At 34.9% G+C, this 15,948-nt stretch overlaps 1 protein-coding gene across 6 annotated transcripts in view; it reads right to left on the reverse strand.

Annotated features, from left to right (window-relative positions):
* The window catches only part of LOC115223791 (ankyrin repeat and IBR domain-containing protein 1), a 312,949-nt gene that overhangs the window by 119,782 nt on the left and 177,219 nt on the right, over positions 1–15,948 (reverse strand). For all 6 annotated transcript variants that reach the window (XM_036515478.1, XM_036515472.1, XM_029794458.2 and 3 more), the window contains one exon: positions 14,533–14,589. In XM_036515478.1, coding sequence (XP_036371371.1) covers positions 14,533–14,589 — 57 coding nt within the window. The remainder of the gene's footprint in view (positions 1–14,532; positions 14,590–15,948) is intronic.

The raw sequence follows: 15,948 nt of genomic DNA on the forward strand, positions 1-15,948 counted from the left end.
AATCTCAAGAACTTTCCTTAGGATTCTTGTAGAATTCAGCATAGCACATTTTGCAAACACACAATATTTCAGTTCTAATATCCTTCAGCCTCTTCTGTAGCAATGTTGGCCATTATGTCATGTGCAACAGTTACATCTTCATCTGTCTGGCTACATACTGATATTTCTCAATCTTCTTAGCTTACTTTCCATGCACTCTATCTCACAAAATTTCAAAATCATACAAGATTTGTACTTTCAGTCTTCCATGATCATATCTAGTCTCCCTGCTTCAACAGAATAGTCAATTTTCATGGCGAAATCCAGTAAAATTCTGTAAGCATCATTTGCCATAATATTCTCTGGTTTGTGTACATACCACTTTTCTATCACTTCATATCCACAAACATCTTTTTTGTAATATGAAATCTCTTAGGTCAGTTTAGAAAATCTCATTTTAGATATATTTGCCTAGCTTGAGTGATTTATAACAATTTATCTTCAATTCATATTATTTTTCATCCCATTTCATTCAACTACCTCTCTCATAAAAATTTAATTTATGACCAAATATTTAGAATATTTGATATTGTATCACATAATATCACATAACAGCAATATCATTGCTGGAGACAAGGATAGCTTGAATATATCTATTAAATTTCCATCATTTTGGAGACCTGATGTTACATCTCTTTAATGTTTTAACATACATATAAAGAGTCTAGAATTTATTTGTTCAAGTCTTGTAATTAAGCCTCACAATAAAATATTCATCCAAATAAAGCTGCAGCCATTCATTGTTCTTCACCAACAGAAACCTTAATGTATTGCATTTCCCAAACTCTCACATCAAGCTTTGTTAACTATTATGGATTACTTGAGTATTGGGTTGAGTCACATGAAACACCAAGTATGCAACACTTGCAATGCTTCAATATTATGTTGTGCATACATAGAGGAGTGGAAATACGAACTCACTAACACATGCACATACGTCCAGACATTGTAACTTCTGCAGATTAAAAATTCTCTCACATTCCAAAAGCTATTATTTAGCATTATAAAAGATGGTATTTGATGCCAGAGGTTGCTTAACTTAACTGTTCAGAGTGCTCAGCCAGAATTTGAGAAGTACAGGGTTCAATTCTCTGTAGCAGCATCCTGGCTACTCCCCACCCTATCTTCTAAAAGTACTTGCCCAATTTTCTAAGCTGTATTCACAGCTATTCTGCATTTGAGATTTACTTTATTTTCTGTAATATAATATATGTATATCCTCATCATCCTCATTATCATTATCATCATCATCATCATTTAATATCCATTTTCTATGCTGGCATGGGTTGGACGGTTTGACTGGGGACTGGCAAGCCAGGAAGCTGCACCGGGATCCAATCTGATCTGACAATGTTGCCACAGCTGGATGTCCTTCCTAACACCAATCATTCTGAGAGTGTAGTCGGTGCTCTTTATGTGCCACTGGCACAGAAGCCAGTCAGGTGGCACTGGCATTAGCCACATTTGGCTGGTGCTTTTTATATGCTACCCACACAGGAGTCAGTCAGGGTGGGGTGGGGTGGGGCTGGTATTGACCATGTTCGGATGGTGGTTTTTACATGCCACCTGCACGGGGAGACAGTCAGGCAGCACTGGCAATAACCCACACATGAATAGTGCTTATTGCGTGCCACCAGAATGAGAGCCAGTCAAGCAGCACTAGCAACAGCCACAACTACAATTTCCATTTTTGATTGTGATTTGATTTTTTTATTTATATATATATATATATATATATATATATATATATATATATACTCTTTTACTTGTTTCAGTCATTTGACTGCGGCCATGCTGGAGCACTGCCTTTAGTCGAGCAAATTGACCCCAGGACTTATAATTTGGAAGCCTAGTACTAATTCTATCGGTCTCTTTTGCCGAACAGCTAAGTTATGGGAATGTAAACACACTACCATTGGTTGTCAAGCGATACTGGGAGGACAAACACAGACACACACACATACATATATACGACAGGCTTCTTTCAGTTTCCGTCTACCAAATCCACTCATAAGGCTTTGGTCGGCCCAAGGCTATAGTAGAAGACATTTGCCCAAGGTGCCACGCAGTGGGACTGAACCCAGAACCATGTGGTTGGGAAGCAAGCTACTTACCACACAGCCACTCCTGCTTATATATATATATATAATATATATATATATATATATATATATCGAAACGTAGAAGACTTTCTTACTTCCCAAGTGTTAACTGTTTGTTGTTTACACACCCATCTTTGTCTTTTGTTTTTTTGTAAATTCTCACTATATATACATATATATATATATATATATATATATATATATATATATATATATATATATGAGTAGAAAACTAAGATAAACACAGGTATAAATTATTACTTTCTGCATACATTTCACCATTGCAATAGTGAAACATAAGTAGAAACTAATAATTTCTACTTGAGTGTATCTTAATTTTCCACTACATATGGCCTCTATGTCATTACTAGTAAGACTGCTAAGCACAGTGGTAAACTAACCAATGTACCGGAAGCTGCCTGAATAATCTGAAGCTCTTGATACAATAGTATTCACACATCTAACTGCACACACAAGATATATAATAATTTAAATGATATTTTTTATAAAGATATACCTGTCAGCTTTATAAGGTGAATTCTACAAAAAAGATGTGATTTTCTCTATATATATTTTTGTTGCCAAATACTCTGAATTTCCTGAAATTCCTCTAAATAGTATTTGGATCCTCTTGTCATACATGAGGAATGTGTATTTCACTTACATTTACTGGTGTCTGATTGTTGGATATAAAGCATAATAATAATATATTATTATTATTATTAGAGTGAAGACCCTCTTTGGTCTTGAATGACCATGGATTGCACCTAGAAAGTTACCTTCCAAGGTACAAGTTCAGGCAAGGTTGTTTATAGAAGACCAGCAGTTGCCCATGCATACCAGCCTCCTCTCTCCACACCGCCAGTGTTATCCAAGGGAAAGGTAAAGGCCAATACAGCTTGGCACCAGTGACTGGAGCAATATGAATTAAAGTGTCTTGCTCAAGAACACAGCCCAGTCCAGGAATTGAACTCACTACCTCAGGATTGTGAATCCAATAATCTAACAGCTGAACCATGTTCCTTAGTTAACCAAATTCATTTAAAACTGAGTGCTTTATTGATATCTGGAGTTTTTAATTCTGTTTTTTTCTTTTTTTTATATATATATATATATATATATATATATATATATTCTTTTGCTTGTTTCAGTCATTTGACTGTGGCTATGCTGGAGCACCACCTTAAAGGGTTTTTTAGTTGAAGAAATTGATCCCAGAACTTATTCTTCGTAAGCCTAGTACTTATTCTATCAATCTCTTTTGCCGAACTGGTAAGTTATGGGGATGTAAACACACCAACATCGGTTGTCAAGCAATAGTGGGGTGGGGAGACAGACACAAAGACAAGATCATCATCATTGTTTAACGTCTGCTTTCCATGCTGCCATGTGTTGGACGGTTTGACTTAGGACTGGCAAGCCAAAAGGCTGCACCAGGCTCCAATCTGATCTGGCAAGGTTTTCACATTGATGCCCTTCCTAAAGCCAACCACTCCAAGAGTGTAGTGGGTATGTTTTACGTGCCACCGGTACGTGGGCAAGTCAGACAGTACTGGCATTGACTATGCTTGAATGATGCTTTTTTCATGCAACTGGTACAGGAACAGTCAAGCAACACTGGCAACGACCATGCTCAAATGCCGCTTTTTACATGCCACAGGCATGGGAGCCAGTCAGGCGGCACATATATACAACAAGCTTCTTTCAGTTTCCATCTCCCAAATCCACTCACAAGGCTTTGGTTGGCTCGAGGCTATAGTAGAAGACACTTGCCCAAGGCGCCATGCAGTGGTACTGAACCTCAAACCATGTGGTTGGGAAGCAAGTTTCTTACCACACACCCACACCTACACCTGTACATATACTCTTGTTCTGAGTTCCATTTTTCATGTTTGTATGAGCAAACCTGTGTGTGTATATATATATATATATATATATGCACACACACAACTAAATGTTCATGTACTTTAAAAATGAAAATTATTGAAAGATTAACCCATAATTACTATGCATGCTTTTTCATATTTTGAATGCAGGTACCCAAGCATCAAAACATTCACCTCAAGAATTTCTACTCAAGTAAAACTGAATAAAGTGCCATTAATTCAGATAATTATTAAAATTATTAATAACAATCAATTATCGTTATTATCAATGTTACGAAAATGAATGTCAAACCTTTTAGCATTCATATTACTCAGTCAAAGGTGATGCTTATTTATTCACACTGTTTTGAATTAATCCTGTATTATCTCATAGCATTGAGATTTTGATGATGTGACTGTTTATTCTTATGACATTATAGGGAGGTGTGAGAAGCTGGGCATGGCCACTTTGAACATAAAACAAGTTGAATATTTGGGTCAGATATGATTGCTTTAAATTCTAAAGGATTAAAGTGACAGAAACAGTCAAGTAGTGACTTCGATGAGCTGCAGCATTTAATTTCTATTTAATTTTACATTGCATTTAATTGTATTTTGACTTCAAACCTCTGTGGAATTAACTTTGTGTTTCATAATTCTGGTACTAACAAAATTAGTATCATTAATATATGTGTAGACATGGCTGAGCAGTAAAGAAGTTGCCTTCACAATCCTCTGATCCTAGGTTCAGTCCTACTGTGTGGCATCATGGATACCTTCTAGTGTAGCCTCAGCTGACCCAATGAAATCAGGGAGAGAGAAAATGTTTGAAAGCTCATCAACTCAATTATACCTGCACTTCAAAACACCAGCCTTGTCACACACACACACATGCTGGCTCTTTCTGAGAATTACATTATAGGTTTACTCTGAGGAATATTCAGCCACTCACATGCTAATACAATGGGTAGTTCATGTTACTGATTAAATGGTGAGAACCTTCACTAAAAATGATAGAGATCCATTAATAAATATCAGTAATATATCCAGGTCAGTTCAACTGATTTGCATATCTCATTGCATATTTGTGACATTGTGTCCAAATATAAGAAGTAAAAGATGCTTTAAACTAAAACAATTTCTAATACAAGCTTCACAACTTGACCAGTACCTGATTTTATCAGTCCTGGAAGGATGAAAAAACAAAGTTGACCTTTTAGGAATTTGAAGCTAAAATGTACAGAAGTAGAATATATACCACAAGGTATCTTGACTAATGCTTTCATCGTTCTACTAATCAAGTCAAAAATATAAGATGATGGAACAAGCCATGGCTAAGTGGTTAAGAAACTTGATTTGCAATTATGTGATTTGGGATTCAGTCCCACTGCATAGCACCTTGGGTAAATGTCTTCTACTATAGCCCCAGGATAGCTATAGTAGTGAATTCGGTAAATGGAAACTGTGTGGAAGCCTGTTGTGTGTGTGTGTATAAACACTCCCCTATTTAAACAGTCAATAGCAAACTCTAAAATATCAGTTTGAAAACTGCTTTTAAGTGATAAACTCCTATCAAAATCACCTTTTGTAAACTTACAAACATCTAATTATTAAGGTGGAAAAATGCAGAAAAGCCATTTCTATTCATTTTTTCAAAGATATATATATTGGATTGACAACTAAGTTCCTGCTGCTTTTTTTGAGAATTCTATTTTTGAATCATTTTGGAATTTATTTTGTATTTTTTCTAGTTAATTTTTGTTTATTTTTAGATCAATAAAATGGAATGTCAAGTTAAGAAAAACGAGCATTTTCGACACCTCCTTCTTTTTGTTTTTAATCAAGATTCTAAGGCCACAAAAGCTGCTCGTGACATTTGTGCTGTGTATGGAAAGGGTGCCATAGCTGAAAGAACCGCTTGTGATTGGTATGCCAAGTTCAGAAATGGAAATTTTGACCTCCAAGACACACCTCATTCTGGCTGTCCAGTTGAGTTCGATGAAGAGCGATTAAATCAACTTTTTCATCATATTTCTCGTCAAGCGACAAGGGAACTGGCGGAGAAAATGGAATGTTCTGACACTTCTATAGAGAAGCATCTTCACTCAATGGGAAAGATTCAGAAGTATGCAGCATGGGTTCCGCATGCTTTAAGTGACAACAACAGAAATCAACGAGCCATAATCTCCGCTAATTTGCTTGCTTGTCACTGCTCATCTCATGGACACAAGTAATGATTTCTTTACTGAATTGTTACTGGCTATGAAAAATGGTGCCTGTACATCAATATGAAGCAGCATAAGGAATGGCTTAGAACCAGTAAACAAGCGACACTGCACGTGAAAGATCTTCATCCACGTAAAATGATGTTGTGCGTATGGTGGGACTGGGAAGGGATTATCCATTACGAATTCCTTGAATGGAACCAAACGGTCAATGTGGAAATCTATGTTCAACAGATGGAACAACTCAACACGGCTATTCAAGAGAAAAGACCTAATCAGCAGCATGGAGTTCTGCTGCTGCATGACAACGCCCGCCCTCATATCGCCAATATGACCAAGGAAGCCATTCAAATGCATGGCTGGGAAGTGCTGCCATACTCTCCTGATTTGGCACCAATGGATTTCCACCTCTTTCGATCTCTTTCAAATGCTATGCACCGAGTTTCATTCAATACTGATGCAAAATTGAGAGCTTGGTTGGATCAATTTTTTGAGTCGAAATCGGATGCTTTCTACCAATGAGGTATTGAAAATCTTGTTGAACATTGGGAAGAAGTTGTAAACAACAAGGGTGAATACATAATTGATTAATTAGTTGTTATTTCTTATTAAGCCTTTTAAAAAATTTAAATTAAAAAAAACGGCAGGAACTTAGCTGCCAACTCCTATCTCAATTTGTATATATATATATATAATATATATATATATATATGGTAGGTATGTGCATATCTATGTCTTTATGTTTGTTCCCTCCCCCATCACTTGATAATCAGTGTTGGTTTGTTTACATCACTATAAGTAAGCGGCTTGACAAAAGGGATGAATAGAATAAGTAGCAGACTTAGCCAAATCCTTCAAGGAGGTACACTAGCATGATAACATTTCAATGCATTAAACATTACAAGTAAAAGATAAAGTAGTAGTAGTAATGTTCACCATAGCTACCACTCAAATTTATGTTTTTCTTTCTGCAGGAAGTATAGGACTAGATTCTATGCTCTTGTGACTTAAATGTAGATATAACATCATATATAAAACGAGTGAATGGAACTACATGCTATGTTCAAATTACTTCGACAGGACAAAGTTATTGAACTATCAGCTGAGAGCAAAATTTGCTTTGCTGAAGAGCTGATGATACAGATTAGAGTGAAAGTATTATTAAAAAATGTAAAAGATTAACTGGAAGAATGGACATTAGTAAGAACTAATAGACATTTTATGGTAGGTTTAAACAATTGACATACATGGCTTGCATGATGCAAAGCATCAACTGGTTTCTTTAGACTCATTTTTTTATATTTCCTGAGACAGCTGCAATGTCTTCTTTTCATATTTTGAGATAAAACAAAAACTCTATTATTATTCCAAGTGGCTAAACTACATTTAAATGAAGGCCTGAAAGAGAATTAACAAATGTCCCTCCTGCTCCAGGAATTTTGCACAACTAAATGTAAAAACTTAAATTTGAGTGAGACTGATAATCTTTTCTGTTAAAATACTAATAATAATAAAATGTATCCAATTAAAAATTTGAAGAAATGAACTTCACAATGAAAACAAAAGTGAGCTGAAAATGACTTTAATAAATCATTTTCGAAAAAAGGAAAGAAATACTTAGAAAAAAAACAAAGAGTTACTTGAAAGAAAATCTTTGTAACCAAATGAAGAAGAAAATCAATATTACTAACCATGATAACTTTATTCATTACTACTAATAGAATGATTTAAAACCAGATGAAAGCGATAAGTATGTGTTGTCTTCAAAGTAAAAAACAAAAACAGAAAGAAGGTTATATCAATAAACAAATTTTGCTAAATTTTGTTGTTGGAAATCTTCACTATCTAACCATTAAATATACCCAATTCAGAAAAATTCAATCAATATTTATGTTACATATACCTTGAAGCAATAAGCTAGAATCTTAAACTACTATGATATTTGTAGATAGAAGATATGTACTAAACTACCTCCTGTACTGCCAAAAATTGTAAAAACCACAATTTCTTTTGGCATATATAACATATTCAGAAAATGTCTAACATATTTACATTACTTTTACTGAAAATAACGCCAATGTTTTACTAATAGAGATAGTGGCAGTGAAACTAAGATTCATAACAACAACCAAACACTTGTGATAAGGACATTGTAACAAACCATAAACTTATTACTTTAGTTTTCCAGACAGCAAATACTATGTAAGACCATTAGTTCATAGTTAAGTAGTTGTAAGGAAGACATCCAACAACAAATCATCAGAAGATAGTGGATGGAGTAGATGACTGGGAATGCATGGCAGACATTCTAGAATGGAAAAATTACACACAAATCATTAACAAGAGTGATATGAGGTTGGATAATGTGCTCCACTCACTTTCATTAAACAAGTGATTCTGATTAAATTCAGAGTGTCATGTGAAGAAGAATGGATGAAACCTAACAATTTAGGTTTCATCCATTCTCCTTCACATGACACTAGTGTACTTAGAAGCACACAAGTTTAGCCAACAACATGAGAGAATCTGGCCTACAAGTCAAAGTCATTTACTATAGAGGTAAAAGCAAGGGAGCAGCTGTGGGAAAATTTGCCTATGATTTCATGGAACAGCTCCCAAATTCAAGGAAAGAAGGACCAGAGCCCTAAAAGTAATATTAAAACCAACTGAAAAGCTTTCTGTCTGGATCTAATCAACAAGGAACAAAAGTGAACTTTAGAAGGCATAACTTATCCTCTGTACAATTGATGTCTTGTACCAAAGTAGTTACACGATCCAAGATGACTTCGCTTTGAGGAACTGAATCACTGAAGAAGGTGTGGGTTGGACAAAGTGTGGCAGAAGAGATATCCAGGAGTCATGATCTGGATACAGCCTACATCCCCACCAGCATACTCATGACAGGTGCAGGCATGGCTATGTGATTACAAGGTTGTTTTTTTTGCAACCACATGGTTTTGATTTCAGTTGTACAATGTGGCATCTCGGGTAAGTGTCCTTTTACTGTAGACTTGGGACTTGTCAGTGGAGTTGAGAAACAAAAACTATATGGAAGCTTGTTATAAGTGGTGTGTGTGAATGTCAATTATGTGTGTTCTTATAAACACCATCCAAACTATGCATATTTATATGTACATATCTATCTATAACTCTCTCTCTCCCAACACACACACATACACAGATATGCATACGTATGTGTGCGTATTAGTCAAAGTGTACAGTATTATATATCAACTGGGGCTGATCTTTCCAATTGGTTTCACACTGGATATTAAACTGGATGTTAGATAACAGCACAGTTGCATAACATTGCATGCTTGTCAGAGCAGGCAGGTATGGGAAAAATATACTGACTGCTTTCTGTTATTTGAGGTGAAAAACCATTTGATTTGTATATGCTGAGAAAAATGATGAAACAAACTAGAGTTACACTCTTAACCACTATGCCATATGCTCATAGGCCTATGGCATAGTGGTTAAGAGTGTAGGCTACTAACCCAAGATTCCGAGTTCGATTCCAAGCAGTGACCTGAACAATAATAATAATAATAATACCTAAGGAATGAGAGCCCAGGTTTGCAATTTCCCCAAGACACCTGAAGAAAGCTGGAGGGTATATCAGCTGAAACATTTTAACAACAAACAAGATGAGGACAAATATCTGTCAAATGTAAATAATGTGCATAATTCCTCATCTCTTAAATATAGAACTGAATATATATGCTTGTTTGTTTGTTCCTTCTCGAGCCACGCCTGGCTCATTGGGCCAGTTTCCTTGGCGTATAGGTTCCCCACCTAGGCATGATGCTGGTCCGTCGCAGGTGAGCTGCAAGATGCAGGAGGAAAGAGTGAGAGAAAGTTGTGGCGAAAGAGTCAGCAGAAGTCCGCCATTACCTTCTGCCGGAGCCCCGTAGAGCCTAGGTGTTTCTCTCATAAACACACACATCGCCCAGTCTGAGATTCGAACCCATGATCCCTCGACCGCTGTATATATTACAGCAGAACAAGAACATCGTGAATCCTCGTATCAACATCCTCAGTATATGTTTACATAAATCAAAAAGGTTGCTAGATAGTTTTGAAAAAGCACATCTTCCAAAGAAATATGCAGATGGTGAAGAAATTTCTGACTGTTTCCAATTTTATCTTTTGTTTTCCGTTTAAGTATTCCATCTGTGCCATGTTGCAAGCTGACTTTGATCACCTTACAGGATTTTATGAATGAAAATCCAAATTTCAAATGCATTCCAGAATCACCATTTTTGCTAAGCTTTCTGTAGTTTTTTTATCGATGTTGCAGGATTTGAGCTGATTGACATTCTGAGAATGGCTTGAGCTGCTGTTAACAGCATTGAATTTCACTGCTATTCATTTTCTTACTTGCTTATTAATTTATATATATGCAGACAATATATCATTGCTTTCTTTCTGTGTTTTGTTTCGACACAAACAATCAAATATTTCTATCTATCTGCCTATATAAATGTCTTTTTACACAGGCAGCCAAAACATGTTTTCATTTTCATTTTGCTTTTGTTTTCGCTTTCTGAATACTCCTTTTAATGATTACCAGTTTTATTGTTCAACTGGAGACATGAAACTTAGGGTAATAAAATTTTGGACTTTAGCTTAATAAATTCTGATACTCTACTTTCAGTATCAAAAATATATACACAGAAGTGGGTACCGTTAATCAAAATGTTAACTTCATTAATCATTAATCCATTAACCAAAAAGTTAACTTCATTAATTGTTAATCCATTAATTCTTTGAAAATGTAATGGAAGTTAATGTTAATCTGTTAATGATAACTTTTATTGTAAAAAGGCATAACTACAGTTTAATATCCCACTGACTTTGTTGCCTCAAAGCTTCCAGAAAAATGGATCAACAAATAATCACTTATATCCTGTACACTGAGTGTATGTAAAGACTTTGAAAAATTTTTTCAAGGGACTGGGAAGAGGAATTTTGGAAAATTCACAGGACCCGACATTTTCCCCCTCATAACTTTCTGGAAAATAGGTATTTTTTAATGAAATTTTAAACAAATACCTTTCAAACGGTGTAGATAACAATTACAAAGAAATTTTGGGGCAAAACTTTTGGAAGTGGGCAGGAGGAGGAAGACAGCATTTTGGATCAGATGGTCCACATAAGTTGGAATTTCTCCATTTTGACAGGTATATTTTCCTAATGTTTTTCACCAAAGTCTTCAGAATGAAGGGAGGCATTTTTTCACAAGAAAAAAGAAAAAAATTTCGAAAAATTGTTTTTTTTCACTCCTGCCACCCCCTCACCACCCCAGTCCAAAACAATTTTTGCCATTTTTTTCACTATGCACTTAAAACCCGCGAGAGAAACATTTTTGGTTTAAAAAAAAATTGTTAAAAATTCCAGAGAAAAATGTGATTTAAGGGAGATCTGGCTATTATTTCTAGCACATCCCAAAACCTCCCTCCACACTTCGTTCTTATACACACATTTATTTTTCAATATTTTTCTCCCCATAAACAAATTTAATGGAATGATGATGTCAAAGTAACACACGTGTAGTCCCAACCGAGCGAGGCCATGTTATGTGTGTGTGTGAGAAAAAAAAAGAACACCTGAAAACATATTTAGTGTTCATATTAATCTGTCAAGTGTAATGCTTATTTGTTCACATTATTTTGAATTATTCAGGTTCAAGAGAGGTGTCCACAATATTTTCTTGTAACTTCGTAAATTTTTTACATACAGATTGGAAATTTTGTCAGTGGGTGCTTTATATACCACTGGTTTATAGTTATGTAATTTTAACTGACCTTAACGAGTAAATTTGACTTTTATGGGTAAGTAAATTTAATTAACAGGTGTAAAAGCAATAATATTATGGAAAAACATTAAAATTGAAATTCATAATGCACCTTACCTGTTTGATTTGTTACTAAAATTATTCCAGATGGCAACCAGCAAAAAATTTTCCACTTATCAGTATGAGGTACATTAATTTGAATGAATTAAAATACAGGTATAATAGGTACAAGATTTTATTCATTCGGTAAATATTTCGTACCTTGGTGTGGAATAATTTTTTTCCAAGGTTTATTCACGTGCATTCAAAGTATCTGACCTTCAAACCTGCTGTAAGCCATTTTTTCTAGAAAAGAAAGGTGGGAGGGAAGGTGGGGACCTAGAAGTTTCCTACCAAGAGAGTTTTGTTTTGCGGTGTTTTCCAGGTTATTTTGCATGCTTTCAATGAATGTGACATCAAAATCACATGTAAACGGTGCCTTTTCCAGAAAAGAAAAGATTTGGCTGCTATTTCTAGCATACCCTGTTACCACGTAACAGCTATTTGCATTCACACCTAAATATTTACCAACTTTTTTCCTTCCATTTATTTTTTCCACTTTATGGAAGTCAATATTTTCTCTGTTGACATCCACCTCAGTGAGGTCACGGATCAAGTGGAAACACATAAATCACTGTTCCCTCTTGACAGGACAAAGGAATTTCCAGCTGTCTTTGCAAGCAATAAGTGGGTGGATTTGGTTTCAAATCCAGGCAGGGCCAAACAAGGTTCTACAAGTCATTTATATCAGGGTTGAAAGAATAACGTATACAATATTAAATATGCTAACACAATCTGAAAACAATAGTCACTTTTAAATGTTTACTGGTTTTTATGAAATTTTTAGGTTAATGGACTTGAGTTAATGGAAGCTAAGTGTAACAGAAATTAATTAGCCCAATAATGATTTTCAAAGTTAACTTAAAGCTAAATCGTAAATGAAAATGTTAACTTTGTTAATGATTAACAGACTTAGGCCCAGCTCTGTACATACATGTATATGAATATACATAAGCATGTACATATTTATATATATGCACGCTCATACCTATTTAGCAATTCTCCAATTACTACTTTGGCAAGTCCAGTTTGCTGATTACATTAAGCAAGACCAAAACAGATCTGGAATTATCCTCCACATTTTCCAAAATGATCCAAATAACATTAGTAATTAAGATATATGTTGTCTCCTCTTCACTGACTTAATTATTTCTAATTAGACTTTCAATGCTCACTTCATTAAATATATTAGCACTAATTTAACTAATGAGGTCTAATAATATCAAAACATATCTACAATTTTTGCCCACAACTTTACCAAAAGGATTAACACAATAATGGGCACTAAGACAATGATCTCTCCTCACTGCATTTCAAAACAAGTATTTCAATCAGTTGCTAATATTTTCTTCTCTATTTAATTGATGGTCTTCATGTGAATAACAGTTCTGAGTAATTAACTTCAGTGTTTAATTCAATTTAATCATACACACTACACACATGCAGAGAAACCTTATCAACCATTCACTACATCCAGCCCTCAACCCTATTCAATTTCTACAGTCGTCACCTACTTTTCTTCATCTTCTCTACTTATTATCCCTCAACACTTGTTCTTCCTTAACATTCGCCCCTTCACCATTACTAACCATCTTTCTCTTATACTAACACAATCCCAACCTACCCACACTCACTTCTACTGATCTTGTATCTTCAGGGTTCACCCTGACACCTTATCCTACAATTTTTATTCCTTTTCAGCTCCACCTTGGTATGTCCCACCTTCTCTTCTATAATGTGAGTAGCTATGTAGCTTCTCTACAGCAAGAAACCAGTCCTGTTGTGGTCCCTTCTCTCATCCTTTATTCCTTCATCTCCTGGCATAAAGAAATCTCCCTTTCTATTGTAGCTCCACTCAGTCAAAGGGAATCTTAGGCTTGTAAGCTGTATGGTGATGTCACTAGTACTGGTACAATGAAAGGAGTACCCAGTACACCCTGTGAAGTGGTTGACATTAGAAAGGGTATCTAACCATACAAACCATGCCAAAGAAGATACTGGATCACAATGCAGTCCTTGGACCCAATGTATCCTGTCAAACCATCTGAACCATGCAGCATGTAATATGGACATTAAATGATGATAATGGTGATGATGACAATGATAAATGAATGGAGACAATGCAGGAGATAGAAATGACATCTTTAGTACTAGTACCGCTGGTGTCACAATGAAACGCACCTAGAACACTCTGTAAATGGTTGGTGTTAATCCATTCAGCCATTGTGAACAAACAGTGCTAAAATAACATATAGAAGCAAGATGTAGCCCCTCAACTATGTCTAGCGGGGCAGTAACTCTAAATAAGAAATGACTTAGACCATGAAATTTGGCCAACTCAGGCCGTCAGATGCATAAGGATAAAAATGAGATATTCCAAAGAAAATTTTAAATTAAAACCTTACCTCAACACAATTTTTCAGACCTGATGAAGATGCGTAATGCAAAGCAGTATTCAGTTTCTGGAATTGCAAAGAAAATGAAAGGAAGAATTAGTTTGTTAAAAAATATTTCAGCTTCTAAATTTTAAAATTATATGTCTTATTTTCTTAACGAAATTCTCTTAAATACCTTGATGGCTCACTAGAAGTAATTGATAGCTTTTATTACCTAAGAGATGTAATTAGCAGGGTGTCAATTGTTCTGAAAGTATAAACAGGTTGGGAAAGATCATGGAGCTACTATTCCCTAATGTTTGGATCTGTAATGTTGCATAGCAATGAGATATGTGCCTTAAATGCACATATAAAAAGTGGAACTTACTACAAAAGAAATTATTCACAATGTCCACTAGATTGCATCTATATAATATATTTTAATAATATACAGGCACCTATTTTTTTTTTTTTGTGAAATGATTTTATTTTCATTGAGAAAGTAAAGATAGTGCCAGTAAATTTTATTTACATGGCTCAGTATGGTTACTGCCAACTAGCTGAAAACAATAAAATAGTATTTCTATATTCTTCCCCAAATAATTCTTTATAATTTTTGGCATAAAGCTAGCAATTTTGAGGGGAGAAGTAAGCCTTTTACCTTGATTATAGTTCTTGACTGATACTTTATTTATCTCCAGGGGAAGAAAGGCAAAGTTGACCTCAGTTGGATTTGAACTCAGAATGTAAAGAGCCGTAAGAAATACCGCTAAGCATTTTGTCCAATGCACTGACAGTTACCCAAAATAATACAAGCCTATGACTCTTTAGATATTGATATATTAAGTCTCAGTCTAAAATAATTTGGACATCAAAGACTTAAGAATGTATAGGGGTCTAACAACTGAACAAATACAATTTTGTTATAAACAAGTCCAATGTTACCTCTGAGCAGAACTTTTGATATTTTGAGCAAAAATATTTTAAATTCAAAACTAGTGTATAGCATTCAAACTTCCACACAGTTTATCAAAACAAGGTCATAAATTAAAATGTACAGCAACATTTTGATGTTGCATGATACTAATATAGTGACTGTGTAATCATGCTCATGCACAACTTTGAGGGAATATCGGATAGGTCTCACTCAGTTAAGGTGCAATTATGGCTTCACATCTTCCCTCAGTAGATAACAAATATATATGTATATATACTTAGAGTTAATGATTCAAAAGTATAGACTTGATATGTGACCAGCAAGCATGTGTCATTAACTTCACCAGACATGTTAAGCTGCATTTAGATTAAAATTAGTTATCAAATATGTATGCCCTCTCTCCTGTATGGTTTTAGGACAAAAATTATTTTAAAGCAAAGCTATATATATATATATATTTATACAGAAATATTAATTCCTTTATGGTAAGATGTGTTACATAATTTTGT

The sequence above is a fragment of the Octopus sinensis genome, linkage group LG2, assembly GCF_006345805.1.
Source record: "Octopus sinensis linkage group LG2, ASM634580v1, whole genome shotgun sequence".
NCBI classification, from domain to species: Eukaryota; Metazoa; Mollusca; class Cephalopoda; order Octopoda; family Octopodidae; genus Octopus; species Octopus sinensis.